General features: G+C 56.5%; 3 protein-coding genes across 4 annotated transcripts; all 3 read left to right on the plus strand.

The window, feature by feature from the left end:
* Window positions 1–1,154: 1,154 nt before the first annotated feature.
* Window positions 1,155–12,690, plus strand: SLC25A44 (solute carrier family 25 member 44). 2 transcript variants are annotated; one of them, XM_064499094.1, is made up of 5 exons: window positions 1,155–1,340; window positions 5,726–5,836; window positions 6,195–6,930; window positions 8,847–8,974; window positions 9,485–12,690. In XM_064499094.1, the coding sequence occupies exons 3-5, from the start codon at window positions 6,309–6,311 to the stop codon at window positions 9,674–9,676; spliced, it is 942 nt and encodes a 313-aa protein (XP_064355164.1). In that variant the 5' UTR covers window positions 1,155–1,340; window positions 5,726–5,836; window positions 6,195–6,308; the 3' UTR covers window positions 9,677–12,690. The 2 variants fall into 2 exon arrangements, with proteins under 2 accessions (XP_064355164.1, XP_025968661.1); XM_026112876.2 differs by lacking the exon at window positions 1,155–1,340 and adding an exon at window positions 3,196–4,423.
* A 168-nt stretch (window positions 12,691–12,858) lies between these two features.
* On the plus strand, window positions 12,859–16,069 carry PMF1 (polyamine modulated factor 1). Its single transcript, XM_026112841.2, has 5 exons — window positions 12,859–13,082; window positions 13,246–13,351; window positions 13,673–13,773; window positions 14,323–14,518; window positions 14,796–16,069. Exons 1-5 carry the CDS (start codon window positions 12,931–12,933, stop codon window positions 14,847–14,849), a joined length of 609 nt encoding a protein of 202 aa, XP_025968626.1. The 5' UTR covers window positions 12,859–12,930; the 3' UTR covers window positions 14,850–16,069.
* A 694-nt stretch (window positions 16,070–16,763) lies between these two features.
* Window positions 16,764–17,617, plus strand: BGLAP (bone gamma-carboxyglutamate protein). Its single transcript, XM_026112844.2, has 4 exons — window positions 16,764–16,898; window positions 17,148–17,192; window positions 17,280–17,346; window positions 17,432–17,617. The coding sequence occupies exons 1-4, from the start codon at window positions 16,838–16,840 to the stop codon at window positions 17,562–17,564; spliced, it is 306 nt and encodes a 101-aa protein (XP_025968629.2). The 5' UTR covers window positions 16,764–16,837; the 3' UTR covers window positions 17,565–17,617.
* Window positions 17,618–19,437: the final 1,820 nt, after the last annotated feature.

Here is a 19,437-nt window from a genome sequence, read left to right on the forward strand (position 1 = left end):
ACGTGGGGACAAGGGAAGGACATGGGGACAAGGAAAGGACACAGCCATGGAGCAAGGTTGTATGGATGGGGCGAGGAGATGGGGATGGGGAAGGACTTTGGGACAGGGGAAGGACATGGGGACAAGGGAAGGATGTAGCCACGGCGCAAGGACATGGGGACAAGGGAAGGACATGGGGATGGGGCAAGGACACAGCCATGGGGCAAGGGAAGGACGTGGCCGTGGGATGGGGACGTGGCAATGGGGCAGGGACATGGGGACAAGGGCAGGACATGGGGAGGGGGCAGGATACGGCTGGCAGTGAGGAGGGCACCATGGTGGAGCCGCTTTTGCTGCCGGCGCTCACCCCGGTGCCGAGCCCGGGTGAAAAGCCTCGGTGCCTGCCAGCGCTCGCCGTGCCGCAGCGCCCAAGCCGGCACCTCGCTGCCAGCCCTTTGCCTTACTTTTTAAGAAGGAAAGCTGTAAATCTTCCTGGGCTTTGTACGTTTTGTTTTTTATTAAAATGGAAAAGGGACCGTGTTGTGCCGGGTTTAAAGAGCTCGTCAGGCCCAGGAGAGCGGCCCGAGGCCCCGCCAGGCTCGCTCTTTGGTGGGGTGGGGTGTAGGTGTGAATGCGTGCAATGTGTGTGCAAGCATTGTGCATGTGCAATGTGGGTGTGCGTTGTGCACGGGTGTGCAATGTGGGTGTGCGCATTGTTCACAGGTGTGCATTGTTCACGGGTGTGCATTGTGCACAGGTGTGCATTGTGCAAGGGTGTGCATTGTGCACAGGTGTGCGGTGTGCGTGCATTGTGCACGGGTGTGCGATGTGTGTGTGCATTGTGCTGTGCATGCGATGCTTCGGGGAGGGGAAGTGTGCGCGGAAGTGTGCCCCTAGCCGTGCCCTCTGCCCTTTGCAGGAGCTGTTATTTGGCCTCCTCCAGGAAGACTCGCTTATTGCATCAACTCAGTAATTGGCTCTGGCCCTTTAAGAGTCGTTAGTTGCCTCTGGCCCTTTAAGGCGGGCGCGCAGCAGCGGGCCCGCCGGTCGTGCGCATGCGCGCTCGCATCCCACAGCTCGTCTTCCCCAGGGCGTAGCGGCTGGCCGCCATCTTTACTGCGGCCCGGAAGCACGCGCGGGTTCCTTCCGGAGTGGCGTCAGCCCTTCTCCGAGATGGCGCCGGCGCCCGGACGCTGAGTGGTCGAGCGGGCGCGTGAGGCCCTCACGCGTTCCTCCTTCGCGCCGCTCACTTCCGGCCGGCGCTGCGGGCCGGGGCGCTGAGGGGACCCGGGCCATGGGGCGGCGGGACCGGGCGGCGGCGGGGCGCGGCGGGGCGGGGGCCTCCCGCCCGCCCGCCTGAGGTGAGGGGGACGGCGGCGGGGCGGCATGGGGGGCCGGGCCGGGGGAACGGCGGCGGGGCGGGAGGGGGATGGCCGGGAGGAGGGGGCAGCTGTGGGGCAGGAGGTTTGGGGGCGGGATTGGGGTGGCCTAGCTGTGGGGCAGGAGGCTGTGGGGCAGGATTGGGGTGTGTAGTTGTGGGGCAGGAGGTTATGGGGCGGGATTGGGCTGGCCTAGTTGTGGGGCAGGATCAGGGAGGTTCAGCTGTGGGGTGGGATTAAAGGAGCTAGCTGTGGGATAGAACTGGGGTCTCCCAGCTGTGGAGCAGTAGGTTGTGGGGTGGGATAGGAGGATCTCGTTATGGGGCAGGATTGGGGGGTGCCTAGCTGTAGGATGAGTTTGGGGAGTGGGACTGGGGAGGCCCAGCTGTGGGGCTGCAGGCCTAAGGGCAGGTTTGGGGGGGACCTGGTTGTGGGTCAGGATTGGTGGGGCCAAGCTGTGGAGCTGGAGGCTGTGGTGCGGGACTGGGGGGCAGTTGCGGGGCTGCGGTCCGTGGGGCAGGATTGGGGAGGAGGTTGTGGGGCAGGGTTGTTGCAGGCTGAGCTGTGGGGCTGAAGACGATGGGGTGGGGGAGCAGGGTCTGCCGGAATGGCAGTGCAGCTGGGCCTCCCTCTGGGGCGGTGTGGGGCAGGGGGTAGCTTGGGGGGCAGGGGAGGGCTGTGGGGGCCGGACAGCAGTTTAGTGCAAGGGCTGTGGGGGGAGTCGCGCTTGGGGCAGTGCCCGCACGGGGGATGTGCAGCGGGCAGCGGGTACAGCCCTGGTTCGGGGAGACTGGGGGCGGCGGAGTGGGCAGGGCCCTGGCCCCAGAGAGGCTTCGGGGATGGAGGCAGCCAGGGTCAGCGTGGGGCTGCCACAGGTAAGTGGGGGGAGTTCCTGGGTGCATTTTGGGTGCATTTTTGGTGGGGAAACTGGAGCGAGGGCGATCGTAGACCCGAGCAGAAGGGGCAGGTTTTGCCGCTTGGAGAAGCGGGAGAGGATTTGAGGTTGGGAGGCAGGGGAAGGGGGCTGCTTGCTCCCAGACCAGGCGCTGGAAACGGCGGGACGGGAGGGTTCTTTTTCGCTCGGCTGCTAACGGCTCAGTGACCTTGAGCGGGTCCTGTGCCAACATTTGCACGTGTTCGCTGGCTCCCGGGTGCATCGGGTTTTTGGCTGGCCCAACTTGTGTACCGATGGCTTTTGTGAGATGTGTACCGATGGCTGCGTACGTGCCTCCTTTGCAAAGGAGGTGGGGGGAATTTGGCAGAGGGCTGCGGATGCATTTGGAAGCGCTGGTCTTCAAGTGTCTGTCGCATCATTTACAGAGGTGCTTCATCAGGGAGCTGAAAATCTTTAGCGCTTGTGCAGCCTTTCTTAAATCTACCATGGGATAGAAACGGATACGAGGAGTGCAACAGTGAAGACTGAAAACTGAGATACCTAGTTAGACCAGGTTCTGCATAGACAAAGAAGTAAATTTTAAGAGACTTGTAGTGGATTTGTTTGATCTCATGCTTTCCCACTTGAGAGAATCTCCACAGGCAACAGCGTATAGCCCTCGGAGCTGGAAAGGCGCTTTCACAGCCCGTTTCTGGATGGTTCCCAGGCCTTCGTGCTGAGGCATTAGTATGCTGAGCGGGAGGCATCCTTGGCCGGGGGTACACAAAGGCCCTGTCTTTATTTGCCAAGGAATCATATTTAGATACAGATGTAGCGAAAAGAGTTCAGAGGCTGGATTGATGGGGCTGCATTAAAAGGGGGTTAAATCGTGGGGGTGAGGGTTTCGGGCTAAGCCGCAGTCCAGGTTCAGAAGACGTTTGCAGTGTGACCCAGAGGCTGCCGCTTCATAGCGGTGACAGAGCAGCAGCAGGTACAGTCTGCTTGCTAATCCTCTGCTTTAAATTCTAGGCAGAAACTCAAAAAATGCTTTTCTATTCCTGGTGAAAAGTCACCATTCATACAGATTTATTTAAATTTACTGTTTAAGGCTGAAGCAGTTGAAGCGTTGGAGTACAGAATAACGCCGTGGCCTGGGAAGGAAGCTGGTGTACTTGTATTATGTTTCAGAGGGCAGGTCTGTTCTTTTGTGACTTAGCAATTACTTTTCTATCAACCTCCCCAAAGTTACTGGAAAGACCAGCACAGACCTGCTGAAACTGGTTGCCACAGGATCACTGGTCGGAGCAAGGCCCTAGATTTAATTTCTGCAGGAATAAATGCTTTGAGCATAACTCTTGTCTTCAGCAGAGCAAGGATTTTTGCCTGTGGTGATCAAATTAAAGCATCCCTAGTGAGGCGAGGTACTCCTTCCCTCTTCTCCTCCCTTCAGGATGAATTTACTGCTTCAATTGCTTGCGAGCCCTGGGATTAAAGTGACATCATCTGTCTAATTTAGCTCCTGAATTAAGGTAGTTATTAATAAAAGTCCAAGGAATACACTTATTCCCCCAAGGAGGTTATGGCTTAAATTTTTGAAAACAAAGCACTATAGTACCTAAAATTACTAATAAAGAAGTATCCTTGACATATATGTTCTTTTTTTCCTACTTTAAAGCCACGAGGATTTTTCTTAGCAGGGACACCTTACCTTCTAGGTGCAGAGCTCTGGATGTTTACGGTTCAGTTTTTGGGTGGCAGAGGAATTTGGAATATAGAGTAAACCCTCAGGTTTCATGAGGAAATTGCCCTGGCCTGGCTTACATTTATGTTCTATAAAATATTAAGCTAGTGGGACTCGTAGCATGAATGGAATAATGTTTTTATAGGTGCTGTGGGCAGATAATTCCTGTATAGGAAGCTTTATACTGTCTAATTATGCCTGCATTCGTGAAGCGGTAATGCTTTAATTATAATTAAAGCAATACAACTTTTGTTTAGACAAGCCATTAGCTTTGTTATGCATTATCTGTCAAGTCAATTGACTCTAACAATGAATTGCAGTTTTCTTTGTACTAGGTAAAATAGGGTGTCCCCCTGCCCCTGCTCCAGTGGACCCAGGTGCCCTTTGAGTATTTTTAACTTCACTGTCCATCAACAGGAGCTGTGGCAACCTGTAACGCTGTTTGCTGAGGTTAAGTAAATATTTTGTTGGCAGATGGGCATGGAAATGCTTTGTTAATACCCCCCCACACACACACACACACCATAATTTCATAATCTTAAAATCATCTCTGTGCCAGAGGTAAATAATTGCCAGTGGTTTTCTTAGTGCATCTCTAACCAATTGAGTCTTCACTGTTTAAACTCTCTCGTGGAGCCTGCAGGTTGGAGGCATATTTACGATAAGGCCTTTCCACGTTACTCTGACAGTGCAAAATGGCACCAAAGTTGGTGTAGGGTGTTGACTGCATCTCATGTTGAATAATCCAGGCTGAGCGAAAATACAGATTTAAAGAGCCGCATCCATTTCTGGATCTCTGTCACACTTGTCCTAATTTCTGCATTTACAAGTGGAGTTACTTAGTATTACTCTGTCCTCAATAACTTTATGCATTTTCAGCCTGTGCCTGTACATAAGACTTCAAAGAACCCTTTACCAGAGCCTGCTACAGAAGCCTCGATGCGACTGCATTCAGGCCTGCTGTAATAATTTAGCAGTCTGTTATTCCAGACCTGTAAGCTTTTTTTGACACAGAAAGAGAGTCTTAGTGGTCAGTGAAATACTCACTTTTTATGCAGGGTTGATCTTTGGAGACACTCTTCTCCTTTTGTTTATATATCCTGGCCCTGCAAGGAGCTAGGCTTGTTCCAAGCCTGGTTAGACACACAGCAATTTAGAGCGGACAATACCCAAAGGGAGATGGATGGAGTCCCCGAGCCCTGTTCTGGGGAAGCAGTTGGCAGCGACTGCTGGGACTCGGGTGCCGTGGGGTGGAGACGCAGCGGTGACGTGTCAGGTGAGGAGGCTGCACCAGGAGCACCTCCTGGCTTGACCTGTGGCAAGAATTCCCTTTGGCTCCTCACCTCGCCCTCGTCCCTCAGCTCCTGATCCTCTGAACGCTGCCAAAACTGGAAGGATGGCAGGTTTGCAAGTGTTATCATACCAGAGGGGATTATCCAGTAATGGAAGTGAGGATGAACTTTGTTTGCCTTAGCTGAAAAGTGCAGTTAGACTCTGCTCAACCGAGTTGCGATTTTTTAACCCTTTCTTTTCAGGATCTCAGCCATCAGCATGGAGACTCTGCATAACTCTTTGCTCTTGCTTCTTGCCCCTGCTTTCACTACCCCTCTTCCCCCCTCCTCAAGGCTTGCATTGCCCTTCAGCTTCAGGAAGGGAGAAAGTGCAATGCCCTGAAAAGCGCATCTGATTTGTGTGGGGAACCTGAGAACATGTATGGCGACTTCACAGCGTGTCTCTGCTTTCTTTGTACAGAACCTGGACCTGAAAGGTGGCATTCTGACACCTAGGAGCACCACGACCCCGGGATGACTGGAGAGAAGCTGCTTTGGTTCACAGTCCGTATTCCCACGTGTTCGTTGAAAGGTAGTACTCGCTGCTGGAGCAGTGCTCTTCCTCCGCAGATCTGAAAGTGCTTTACGAAGTCTGGCAAGCTTTGCTTTGCAGCAGAGTAGTCTGAAGCATGGTGAGAACTGTTGTGTGTACGGACTGCTGTCAGGGTTTAAAAAATAGCCGTGGTGACTTCAGAAACTGCTGCCATCAGCTGTGTGTTATGGCCCTTCTGCTGGACGTGACAGTCCCATCGCTCTGCCAGCAGAATGTTTTATGCAGGTGCTCCCTATCCACTTCAGGCAAGCTAAGTGGAGTTAGATGATGTAGGCTGTTTCAGCTAACTTAGGTGCTTAATCATCTTCTGAAAGTGTCTCTCTCTCTCTCTTTCCAGGTGACAACACTTCCAATCTGGGCACTTGAGATCCGTGGGCTGGGCCTGGGTCCACTCTGCACTGTTGAGGTAGATCTGGGGCGTACCACCTCTCCTTCCCAACTCCAGGGAGTCATGGAGGACAAACGCAACATCCCCATCATCGAGTGGGAGCACCTGGACAAGAGGAAGTTCTACGTGTTTGGGATTTGCATGACTATGATGATCCGGGTGAGCGTTTACCCTTTCACGCTCATCCGGACGCGGTTGCAGGTTCAGAAGGGCAAGAGCCTCTACAACGGGACCTTTGATGCCTTTGTGAAAATCCTGCGGACAGAAGGGACAGCTGGGCTATACCGTGGCTTTTTGGTCAACACTTTCACCCTGATCTCTGGCCAGTGCTACGTGACGACATACGAGCTCACCCGAAAGTACGTGTCACGCTACAACAACAACAACGCTGTGAAGTCCCTGGTGGCGGGCGGCTCAGCCTCCCTGGTGGCCCAGAGCATCACGGTGCCCATCGACGTGGTCTCCCAGCACCTCATGATGCAGAGGAAGGGGGAAAGCATGGGCAGGTTCAAGGTGCGGAACCAAGATGGCAAGCGGATGCTGGTCTTTGGCCAAACCAAGGACATCATTGTACAGATCTTCAAGGCCGATGGCTTTAGAGGCTTCTACAGGGGCTACGTGGCCTCGCTGCTCACCTATATTCCCAACAGCGCGGTTTGGTGGCCCTTCTACCACTTCTATGCCGGTAGGTGAAAGGAGGCTCTGGGTGGATCTTGTCTCAGGAGACCTAGAAGCCCCAGAGATCAACTCTGAAACTGGACCCAGCGTGATTTGCTTTCCTGCTTTGATTTGGGGTTGGAGCAGAACCTGTCTTGAACAAACAGAAGTATCTAGTTTAAACAAATTCTGCAGAGGTTGGGTGGAAGTCTAATAGAGCAGCGTAGTTCTGAATACAGTGTTAAAGAACCGGAGTCTGAGCACTAGGGGGTTTGAAACTAGGTGGCTTTGGGCAAAAGGGACCTGATGCATCTGCTTTCGCTTTCCCTTCCGCTAATCCTGAATAACGCTCACTTTCCGCACGGAAGTGAGCAAGGCTGTTGTCTGGTACTGGGCAGAGTTTTGAATCCACTGAATAAGTCTAATTTGTATTTCTGTTCACGTGGACTCGGGGTTCTTGTACGTAGCAAAAAGACTTCTAGAGCCTGAAATCCCATAACAGAACAAAGCAATAGGCAGAGACGAGCGCCAAGTCATCTGTGGCTGTGTCTAAGTAAGCTCACACTCCAGTTTCCTTAGCTTTAAAACTGGCACCAAGCCTTGTGATACGAAACTGTACTTTACAGTATGTTCCCTCTCCCTGGCTTAGCTCTGGTAACGCTCGGGCTGTTCCCAAACACTAACGACACTGGCCAGCTAACGCTCCCCCCTGCTGATAATCCATTTGATTTGTCATGCAGCTGTGTGTGTGGTTTTTAGACCAATATTTGCTTAATAACCATGTAGCTAAAACTGGAGATAATCACAGGCTTAGATTTCACTGTACTAAGCTCAAGGTAAATCCGGGAAGTCACTTGTTTTTAAGAATACAGGTGTCTTGGGTGCCCAGCTTGCTTTTCAGTGTGGGCATGCTCTGGTAGCAACAGGAAAAACTGGTGACAGTCAGCACTGCATTTAAATGGCAACAATAGCTTGGGATGTTCACCTGGTTTAGCTTTGCTGGAGCTGCTCCCTTCACTGACCATCTGAGCTCCATTCATATTTTCAATCCTCTTCCTCATATGGAGGTGGGTTTTTTGTTTTTGTTTTTTTTTAAATACCAAAAGCACAATATTAGACTAACTTTCACTGCAAGAAGACTCAATAGCAAGCATGTAAGAACAAGTAGTTGATTGTTGTTATGGAGAGAATACAGCTTGCTTTTGCTAGATGTTTGCTCCCTTTCTTATGCTTCCACAATGGAAATCAAGATGATGCTAAGTGTAGGCCTGAGTGGTCAACGCATCCCTTCTCCAGCCACTCGTAGACTGGCTCTTCCTTTTGCTGTGCCTTGACAGCGTGCTGGTCTTGGCTGCCAACGCAGGGGTCATCAAACGTGCCTTGAGGCTCAGAGTACGCTGCTGGCAGTGATTCAGGTTAAAATCCTGTTTGCCAGAGAACAAAAGCAGAATGAAGAAATCCCTGACAGGAGCAATACGAAGCGCTGTCCTCCATCGGAGTCCCACAGCAGGATATCACGTGCATGTCACCTGGACAGCCTGCTAGGGAGTGGTGATGGCTTTCTGGATCTGTGCAAGCAACCTGAGAAAGTCTTGTCTAAAAGCTTCCCCCTGCCCTTCAAAGGAGGAGTGGATGTTTCCATGGTCTGTTTTGGGGAGATACAAGCTCTTGCAGCTCTGTTCGCCCAGCAGGTCTGAGAGCTCTTGCATTTGAGCTGATCGAAGGCTCCGAGAATGGAGCACTGTGCTGGTGGGGGCATTTGGGGACTTGCTCCCGATATTTTGCTAACTTTCAGAGAACACCGCGCAGATGTGCTGTGGGAGGATGCAACAGGCCAGAACTCAGGGATTCTGCCCTTTGCAGATCAGGCTGAATTAGCAGGTGGAGTTAGGGACCTGGTAAGCAGCCGCCTGTCTATAACTTTACTCTCCCTCCCATTCCCAGAACAGCTCTCTAGCCTGACTCCTAAAGACTGTCCCCACCTCCTCCTGCAAGCTATATCCGGGCCGCTTGCGGCTGCCACAGCTTCCACGCTCACCAACCCCATGGACGTCATCAGGGCTCGGGTGCAGGTAAGAGCTCGGCCTGCCGCCTCCGGTCTCAGCCCCTGGATCTGTGGCTGCAGGTAAACTGCTCCCCTTCTCTCTGTTCCGAGGTCGTTTTGTCCTAGGTATCGCGCGGCTTAATTTGCACTGGACGTTAATAGGAGGCAGCTCAGGTAGCAAGGCCAGCTTCACCTACGTGGCGGCTCAAATGAGGTTTCCCATCAGATGTGCCATCCTTCAGAAAAGGAGAGGTGCTCCCAACAATATCAGTTTTACTGATACTCGAGCTGTTGTGTTGGCCCACCAGCTTCTAGGTGGGGACAGTGGAAGGGAAGGAGGAGACAGGTCTAGTAGTAGACCCCACTTACGGCTGCCTCTTTAGGACTTTTTTTAAATTTTCTCTCCACAGGCACTGGGTTAAGGCTATTGGACTGACTGACCTGTAGTCTCCGTAGCAGCTTGTGCCAGAGCAGCACCCCAGAGCAGCTCTGTGTGAAGTCTAGCAGTTCTCTGAATGTCTCTGTTCTGGCTTTGCAGGTGGAAGGCAAGAGCTCCATCATCCTCACCTTCAAACAGCTCATAGCAGAGGAAGGTCCCTGGGGCCTGACGAAAGGCCTCTCTGCCCGCATCATCTCAGCCACTCCCTCCACCATCGTCATCGTGGTGGGATACGAAACGCTGAAGAAGCTGAGCCTCCGTCCAGAGCTGGTGGATTCGAGACACTGGTAGAGACAGCTGGTGGGAGAGAAACCTTCTTTTGAACCTTCTGGATTTGGACCGTCACGGTTGAAAGCTCAGGAGGAGAGGCGGCTGGAGGCTCCTCTGTCTCCAGCTAACAGGGAGCAGGTTTCACAGTACAAGGCAGAAGCAAGAGCAACAGCAATTCACCTCTTAGATCTGATTGCAATACAATGCTCTGCTGCTGTTTCTGGTTAAAATCATCAAAAATGTGACCTTTGGCAATGCTCTTTGCCTGTGACAGTTCCTTCCAGGGCAGCCAGGTGTGTGAATGAATCCTGGCAAGTTCTTAATTCTCTTTTTTTTTAAATTAAAGACTTAGCAGTTGGAGCAAAAAGCCAGTTTATTCTTTAAATTATTTTAATGTTTGCCAAACTTCTAAGAAGGGCCATGTAACAGACTGCAGCAGAGCCCTCTGGTGGGTTGCGTGCTGATTGCAATTGTACTGTGCGAAGGCGGAAAAATAGTATAGACAAGTAAATTTTCCCAATCATCCACTTTTATTTCTAGAAGATGTGAGAAGACAGTAACCTGGAACCACTTAAGACCTTATTTACTGCCTTTGGAATAGCTCTGTACATACCTTTTTTTGTATATTCTTGGAAAATGTTTCCTAGCTCTCATCCTTCAAACAGCAAACCAGCTGTTAGGCAAGTTAAGAATCGTGTTGGCTGTCTGTAATTAGTTGATGGCAATTTTGACACCTAACCTATGTTTTTAATCTGTTGTTATTTAATTTTTTATTTCAGGGAAGCTTATTCTGATTTCTGGGGGACTGAATGGTTCTGTGGCCTTGTTCAATGTGAGTGTCAATACTGCATGTTCAGGGGAGACAGAGGCTGCTGCTGCTTCCCCCCTTCAGTCGGTTTAAGCACAAACAAGTCCAGAGCGTGGGGGAAGCGTCAGATTGCTGTGCTGCTGGGAACTGAACATGATTTGAGCCACAACTGGACGTGAGGTGGGGAAGAAAAAAAGCTTCTACTGGCTTTTGATCCAGTTCAAACCTGATTGGCATGTTCATATTGAATAAGAAGTAATGGTTCGCTAATACAGTGCAAGTTTAAATCCTGCTTATCCTGTTTGGGAAGGGCAAGGACAACTCTTTGCACGCTCTCGCTGGATCAAAATCTTAAGCGATGTTGTGTTTCTTACCAAATGAAAACTCGCAGTCAAGTTATGAAGCAAGAGACTGCTCTCTGGGGAGGAGGAGCAAAGGGATTGCTTGACTCGCTCTGCTCGTCTCAATATTTGAGACTAGCGTCTCGCGCTGCCAGCCCGCACGCGGTGCTCACCCCGGTTAGTTGTGTGTCTGACGGGTGAGAGAGACGCTTCCAAATAAGCGGCCTGCGTAGCTGAGACAGATAAGTTACCGCCTCTGTTCATCTCGCTGCCAACACGAGGGATTTGTGGTTGTAGGGTTGATCCTGCTAAACTGTGGCTGCTGCCAGTCTCTCAGCTGCCTTTTCACCTTGGACTCGGTACGGCTCTTGCCTTTGAGCCCCGGTGCAGAGACTGGACGTGCCGCAGTGTCTGTCGCGGGTGGAGTAAGTATAGACAGTTGCTGCTGAAGTCAGAGAGCGACGTTAATGTTCAAGGGCGGAACTTGCTCTTAAAGCACAGCACCACCTCTTAAATAGGGTTGCGGAGGAGTCTTCAAAGGCTTCTTTTAATCCCGCTTTTGTTTTCTGCAGCATTAAGTAAGGTGATGTATGCCAGAGCCACTGACAGAGCTGTTGAGCAGCCTGCAGAACACTGCTTTTGTTGTTGGATTTTTGTTGTCGTTTAAAAGGCTCTTCTGTTAAAATCGGCCCATTCTATAATAGCTGATTCTGCTGTAAAGATTATGAAGTGGAATAGCAGCATCACAGAATGGCTAGGAAGCATCCCGAGTGTGTAGTAGCCCTGGTCTTGTGCAGAGGCAGTAGCAATACTGCTATTAAAAAAAATAAGAATAATAATCAGCATTTGATGGTTACCAACAGGATGGTTCTCAGTGTGTCAGGGGAAGCGGCAGACACCACAACTTCAGGGAGACAGTCTCAAGCTTAATGTTCTTCTCTTAATCAGAGAAGTTCTGGTAACTACTAAAACTTTACAGACCTTGCACTCAACACCTGAATTTAAAAGTTTCAGCGCACTTGCCAGGCGAGTCTGCCAGTTTGTGTGATTTCGCAACCATGCTTTCTTATTTTAAAGCTTTACCTTTCAAGCAGCACTAGGAGAGACCTACCCAGCAGAGGCTGACTGGAAAAACAGTGCAAGCGATTACGCACAGAGCTGGACAAGCCAGAAAAAACAGCTAAAGCACGCACAGCACCTGAAACCGTAGGTTAGGCAGTCTGGAAAAGCGCGAGTCCTCCCTTATAGCGCTGTTAGTTCTGGTTAACTCGTACGAGCAGTGGAGTAGCTTTGCAAGGCAAAACTGTGAGTGATCCGTCTCTTTTCCTTCTTTCTGTGCTGTACTTGGATTACGCGTCTGCCCCGTTGTCTTCGCCTCGATCGATGCTTTTTGAGGCGATCAAGGTGAGGAACAGGAGTTGGTTGTTAAGCTCGGACAGGGCGGAGGTTTGCACTGAGGCTCCCAAGAGGAGCATGTTGTGTTTGATCGGTCTCCATTAGCGGTTAGAGCGCCGTTTCCTGCTGTACCGGGGCAGGCGAAGCCGCCCCCCCCCCCCCCGGTGGTTTTACTGATCCCTGCTGTGCTGCTCCAGCCCCGGGGGGCTGCTGTTGGGGGGACGCCCCCCTGCCCCCGGGGCACACTGTGTTCTGCACGGCGGCATGCAGCATCCCACCGGTGCCGTGCCCCCCCTGCTCGCGCCCTGCATGCCCCCGGCCCCCCCGCGCCGCTCCGGGCTTTGTGCCGCGGCAGAGGGGCTGGAGCCCCCCGGGGCCTGGCCCGTGGGGGGGGGGGGGGGGGGACCGGGGGGGTCCTGCTGCCGAGCTTGCGCTGGTGTAACGAGTCCCCGAGCGGCGTCATTAAAGGTTTTTTTTGTTATTTATCTGCACCGCCTCGTCGCGCCTCTCATTGCGGGTCCCGGGGCGCCGGGGGCGAGCACGTGGGGGGGGGGGGGCGCGGGGGCGCGCGCAGGGTGGAGCCCGGGGCGGGGGCGCGCGCGCGCGCGGAGCCGCATGCGCACTGCGCCGCCGCCACCGACGTGGGTGTGGCCCGAGCGGCAGCCAATGGGAGCGGCGCCTCGCGGCGGCTCCGGCCAATAGGCGGCGGCCGGGCCGTTTGGCGGTTGAAGATGGCGGCGGCAAACGGCGGCGCTAAGGAGAAGGAGGCGGTGGCGAATGAGGAGGATGGCGGCGGGGCCCCCGCTCCGGCGGCGCCGGGCCGCGGCCAGCTCTTCGCCGCCGTGGTGGACACCTTCCTGGAGAAGCTGGTGGCGGCGGGGAGGTGAGGCGGGGGCGAAGTCTCGCGAGAGGGTGGATGGGGGGGAAACGGCTGGGCGTCTCGCGAGAAGTGCGGAGCTCTCGCGAGACTTGGGGCTTGGCCGCAGTCCTGCCCTGCTTGGCGCCCCCCCACACCCCCAAAAACGACCAATTTGGGGGTTTTGCAGCTACCAGAGGTTTGCGAACTGCTACCGCGACTTCTACCGGCTGCAGCCCGAGCTGACCAGGAGCATTTACGACCAGTTCGTGTCCCAGCTGCAGGCCTCCATCAAGGTGAGCGGGGCTGCGCAGCCTGGGAGGGGGCCGCGGCCTGCGCGAAGGGGCGCCATGGGGCAGAGCGGCCGCCTGAGCTAATACCGACGGCAGGAAACGGTTATGGAGAAATGTACTGAGAAAGAGAGGCAAAATGCTCTTTCTCAACTGGAAAAAATAAACAAAAGCGCGAAGGCCGTGCCCCTGTGGTGCTCCCGGACCGCCACGTCTCCCCAGGAGGAGCCGCGGCCTTCGTCGGGGCAGGGGGAGGGCTGGTGCAGCGGTGCCCGCGTCGGTGCCGCTCGGCTGCGTCCGAACCCCCGCGTTGCCCTTTGCTTGCAGGAGGAGATTCAGGAGGTGAAGGAGGAAGGGAACCTGGAGGCGCTCTTTAACTCGCTGGATAAGATCGTGGAGGAGGCAAAGGAGCAGGAAGAGCCCGCGTGGTGAGGGGCGTCCTGGGTGTCCTGTGGGAAGCAGGCTGGGGGGGTTGTGCGTGGAGACCGGTTCCTTCAAGGGCCCGAGGGAATTCCCATGTGGTGTTTGGGCCCTGTGCTGCAAGCTTCGCCCAGCAGGAACATCTAAAACCTCTTATATCTTAACGTCACAGTTTCCAAAACATCTGAAAATGAGACTTATCTGTGCTGCTTTAAGTCACGTAGTTACACGTCCTTTTTGTGAAGGGCCACTGGGACCAGAGGGGAGGGAAACTCAAAGTGGTTCTGAATTAATTCAAATGCCAGAGTGTGCCTTTTGGCCACCGCTCTAATAGGAGAGCGCTCAGCAGCGCTTTCTGGTGCAACGTGTCGCTCAGGGACCTGGTGGCTGCCAGAAGTCGTGTGAGCTGCCTTCCCTCCGTCCTGAAGGCAGCCTGGGCCTGGAGTCAGCGAGCTGATGCATTGTGGCAACAGCTCCGGTCCCAATTAGAGCGTGCAAGCGTAATTGCTGCGCGAGATTGTTGCTCCCCGGTCACTACTTTCCCCGGTCGTTCCCAGGCGTCCCAGCGGGATCCCCGAGGAGGACGTTCGCAGCGCCATGGTGCCGTACCTGCTGAAGCACCGGGCTTACCTCCGCAAGGTCCTGAAGGAGAAGGAGGAGGAGAACAGGAAGCTGGCGGAGGCCGTGCTCGCTGGGAGGGACAGAATCGCAGAGCTGCAGCGGCTCATACAAGACCGCAAACAAGCCTGGCAGGTAAAACCGTCTCATCTTTGCGCTGAAGCAGCATCCGTCTGAAGGAAAAAGTCCTGTGTGGTTTGTCTAGCGAAGGCCTGTGCCATCTTTAAGGTGATTGGGAAATTCGTGCTGTTTATTCACTGCAGCAGTGGAAAGATTAATGAGTTGTGTTCTGTGCGCACTGGGGACAGCGGTATACACGAGGCTGTTTTATGTCAGTGCTGCTTTGTGTCCTAAGCGCTGGCCTCTGCAGAGAAGAGCACTTTGCTGAGTTTGGTATTTGTTTTCCTTCCAGGCGATTAGTAAAGAGCAGCGAGAGCTCGTCCTGACGTTCAAGGAGCCCCAGTGAGGAAGCAAAGACTCTGTAAATGTTTCACACATGGATTCTGTCTTCATCTCCGGAGCCCCAGAAATGCTTTGGGAAGTGGGTTCCGCTCCTGGCCTGTATAAACTGTGCAAACAGCCCTGCGCACTCGTGTTCCTCTGGCAGGCTGAAAGGAGCTCTTGCAGGAGGACCGAGCCACTACTGAACTTGCATGATTTGATCAAAGATTGTGAAGAAATGAGAAAATGCATCAGGATCTTTAGAAACAGACGACGATTTCCTATTCCCCGCTCAGCTCAACAGTGAGGAGAATCCTACAGCTGCGGTGGCTGAAGCACGTCTGTACGCTAACATGCCGCTTTAGCACTGTGACGAGCGTGATTCTGGCTTCCTAAAGCTGAATCTGAGACCCTCGAGGCATTTCAGTGCACTCTGCAGAAACCTTGGTGCCTTATGCAACAAGCAGAGCGCAGATGCTGCCTGTGCTCTGTGCGGGGCGGAGGAGCCGGGGGGCTGTCAGCAGAGCTCTGCGGCACGCAAAGCGCGCTGTCGGTTAAATGTTACCGTGGCATTTCATACAGCCGAACTGTAAATAGCCACTTTGGACTCTCTTGCCCTATTTTCGCAGTGTTCACTTTCAGTATCTGTTTCTTTAAACAATTGTCCACCCGTTGCCCTTTGGAAAAGACACGTTAGCAGCCGCCCTGTCACACCAAGTGCCTCCTGTGTTCTTTTTTCCCAGCTATTCCTTTACAACAGCTCTCTGCACACGCACAGAAGACGCGCCGAGGCTGCCTCTCCAGGGACCGCAGCGTGTCGTTTGTGTGTGCGCGTAGCTGAGCAGGGGTTAAATGGCCGGGCTTGGTGCAGGGGGTCAGTGAGCCCCTTCCCTTCGTGGGATCTCGCTGTGTCTGGCAAGGATTAACCGGGAGCCTCTTTCCAACGGCTGCCGGCTCTGCCAAGGGCAGCGGTTCCCTACCTGTCCCGGCAGCCGTCTCCCTCCTGGCCCGCTCAGCGCTTTGGCTGTGGGCGAAAGCCGTCCGGAGGAGAGGCTGCCCGGCCCCGTGGGGAAATACGGATTCTGAGAACAAAGATGGCAATTTCCCCTGAGCACAAGCCTCTGTTTCCAATTAGAGGCAGCCAAAGCATGTGATTGACTGACTTAGGCATATTTTCCTTTTGTCGTAAACAAGCCTTCCCTTGCTGCATTATAATCTAAATAAATTGGAGCTGTTGTTCCCCTGCTCTTGGCTTCGGCTGTGTGTGCTTGGCCCGCACACTCTGTAGTTTATGGGTTTGTTTGACAGAGACTCTGGTCTCAGCAGTTCTCTCCTCCTCCGCCCCAAACCTTCCCGTTCCGCTTTTCAGGACAGGCCTGGATTTGTGGGCTTGGGAAGTCTGGGAAGTGGTCAGGAACGTTGCTCCCGGGAGCTCCCGGCGCCCCGTTTTACCTTTGAACCTGGCCCTGAGCTTGGAGCCCGCCTGGACCTGAATGTGAGCTAAGCGCGGCTGCCCTGTGCCGGGGGGTCCGGTCTCGCTCCCGGCCTGCGGCACCCCCGGCCCTGCCGTGCCCCCGCTCCCCTCGGACGTGGCACGGGGCGGCTGCGAGGGGTCGCTCCCCTGGCCTGGGGTGAGCGAGGGTGATGGGACCCGAGTGGGTCACAGCCCCCCCAGGGCCTGTGGACACCGTGGGCCAGGGGTGACCTGAGCTCTTAACCTGGGGTGTCCCCCTGCTCCTGCCCCAGTCCCACCAGTAGGGCCCGGCTGGAGCCCCATCGCTCGTCCCAGGACGTCCCTGCTGGCGCGGGGCCCCCTCTCCCTCCCCGCGGGCTCCGGCCGTCGGCGGGGGGGGAACCGAGTTCGCCCCAAACCACAATTGCCGCCTGGGCTGGCGGCTCCCGGCCCCGAACGGATGAACCAGAAATAGCCGTGGCGGGGCCCCTCCTCGCCTGCGGCCGCCCGCCACGGGGTATAAAGCGGCGCAGGCCGCGGCGCCGGGCACCGGCGGCACCATGAGGACCCTCGGGCTGCTGACCCTGCTGGCCCTCGTCGCCCTCGGCCTCGGCCGCAGAGGTAAGGGGCGAGCGGGGCCGGGGCTCCTGCCCCAAAACCGGCCGTGCCCCCCGTGGCGGCAGCGCCGGGGGGGATCTTGCTGGTTTGGGGGACGGGAATCGGGCCGCCTGGGTCCCCTGGCCCATGTGGGGAGGGGGGTCCGGGGGCGTGTAGGACTGCAAGGGGACCCGGCGAGGAGGATGAGGAGCGGGGAGGAAGGCGCAGCGGCACGGCCGGCTTTCCCGCACCCTGACCGCGCTCCACTCGCAGACTCGGACCGCTCCGCCAGCGCCGCCGACTCGCCCAGCTCCGAAGGTGGGTCCCGGTGTCCGGCTCCATGTCCCCCCCCGCCGGCTGGACCCGGATCCGGCTGCCCTCACGCCTCTGCTCTTCCTCCCGCAGCCTTCATCTCCCGCCGCGCCAGCGTCGAGCTCGTGCGCCGGCACAAGCGGAGCTTCGCCGTGGGCAGGTAAGGGCCGGCAGGGCCGGGGGGCTGCAGCAGTGGTGCTGCCCCCCCCCCCCCAACATCGCCCACCGCCCGCTCCCTCCCGCAGCTCCTACGGTGCCGCGCCGGACCCGCTGGAGGCCCAGCGCGAGGTTTGCGAGCTCAACCCCGACTGCGACGAGCTGGCCGACCACATCGGCTTCCAGGAGGCGTACCGGCGCTTCTACGGCCCCGTGGTCTAGCCCTGCGCCGGCCCCCCGCGCCGGCCCCCCGCGGCCCCCTGAGATGCCCCCGGCCGCCGTGGTCCTGAGCGCGCAATGAAATAAAGGTGCGAACGGTGCAGCCGGCTCCTTCCTGGCCAGCGGGGCCTCGGTCCCCCCTCCCCGCGGCTCCCGGTACCCGATTGCCCCCCCCCCTTTCCCTGGAGGCAGGATGCCTGGGCCCCATCTGCCACCCCCATCCGGGCACCCACTCTCTCCCTGTGAGGCCGAAGGCTCCCAGGCTCTTCCTCCCCTTCCCAAAGCCGAGCAGTGCCCAGCTCCCCCCCGTCCCCGGTAATGAGCAGCCCAGCACCAGCGTTAGTCCAGTTTAATTTAAAGCTGTTTGTCCCAAGCGGGGGGTTATCGGGGACGGCGGCTCCTCTCCCCCTGCCCCACAGTCCCGCTCCCGTCCGGGCCGGCAGCGGCGCCTTAATAAACCACATCGTTAAGGCCGGGGTTGGCTGGAGCTCGGGGCCCCAGGATGGCGCACGGTGCTCGGCAAGGCCACGGGGTGCACGTGCACGTGCAAACACACACACGCACACGCGCACACACACACACACACACACACACACACACACACACACACGCACACGTGCGCACACACGTATCTCACTAGCTCTCTGCTTCGCCTCCCCCCTCCAACCCACCTGCAACGTCGCCACTGGGAGCAAGGTCCCCACATGGGGTCACCAGCCCCTGGCACAGGGGCCGGTGCCACCTCGAGACCCAGCTTCCCTTCCCCAAATTCCCCTTGCAGCTGCGCTAATGCCCTGCGCACCGATCCCGGGGGCCCAGACATGGGACCCCCCCCCCCCCCCCCCCGGCCCCGTGCTGCCCCCTTGGCGGCCTGGCTCAGCTGAGGACACTGGGGCCACCTCTGTGCCGGGCGCAGGCACCCCTGTCCCCCCAGCCCAGCCATCGCCTCTGTCCCCTGGCACCCAGCTTGTCCCCCTCGGTCCTGCTGCCAGCCCTCGGCTGCCCTGGGCACTCGGTGGTGGCCACGCTGCAATTGGGGCCGTGCTCGCTGCATCGGGGCTGTGCGCGCTGTACTGGGGCTGTGCACACCATATCAGGGCTGTGCATGCTGTACTGGGGCTGTGCATGCTGTACTGGGGCTGTTCACGCTGTATCAGGACTGTGCATGTTGTATCGGGGCTGTTCACGCTGTATCAGGGCTGTTCACACCGCATCGGGGCTGTGCACGCTCTATTGGGCCATGAACGCTGTAATGGGCCCATGCAAGCACGGGGGGGGGGGGGGGGGGAATGGAGCTGTGAGTGCTGCAGCTGCACACACGCGTGTACGCACGCATGCGCGCACACACACACGCATGCACACACATGCACAGGCATGCACACGCGTGCCCGGCGGGGCTGCTACACGGGTTAGGCGCAGCGCGGGCACCGCGAGGCCCTCCGGGAGCGGTGAGCACCGTCAGCCGTAGCACCAGGGCGGGGGAAACTGAGGCACAGCTCGGCTTGCGGCGGAGGGGCCGCCACGCCGGGGGGGGGCAGGGGAGGCGGACGGGAGCGGGGCTGGGGGGCCCCGGCCCCACACGTCCCCGCGGCGCCTGGAGGACCCCGAGGAGCCACGGCAGCTGGATGCTCGGCACGGCAGGGCCGGGCGCAGCGCGTGTCCTGTGGAAATGGGGCCGCGGTGGAGCCCGTCACGCCACCGTGACCCACGATGGGGGGGATGCCAGGAAAAAGCCCCCCCCCGGGGATGCACGGTCGGGATGTGGCTGGCGAGGTGTGTGTGGGGGGGGTGAAGCCATGAGGACGCCTGGGGTGGACGCTTTCAAGCCGCTCCCCCCCCTCCAGACGCCAAACGTGGGGATGGGGAGCGTCTCCCG

The sequence above is a fragment of the Dromaius novaehollandiae genome, chromosome 29, assembly GCF_036370855.1.
Source record: "Dromaius novaehollandiae isolate bDroNov1 chromosome 29, bDroNov1.hap1, whole genome shotgun sequence".
NCBI classification, from domain to species: Eukaryota; Metazoa; Chordata; class Aves; order Casuariiformes; family Dromaiidae; genus Dromaius; species Dromaius novaehollandiae.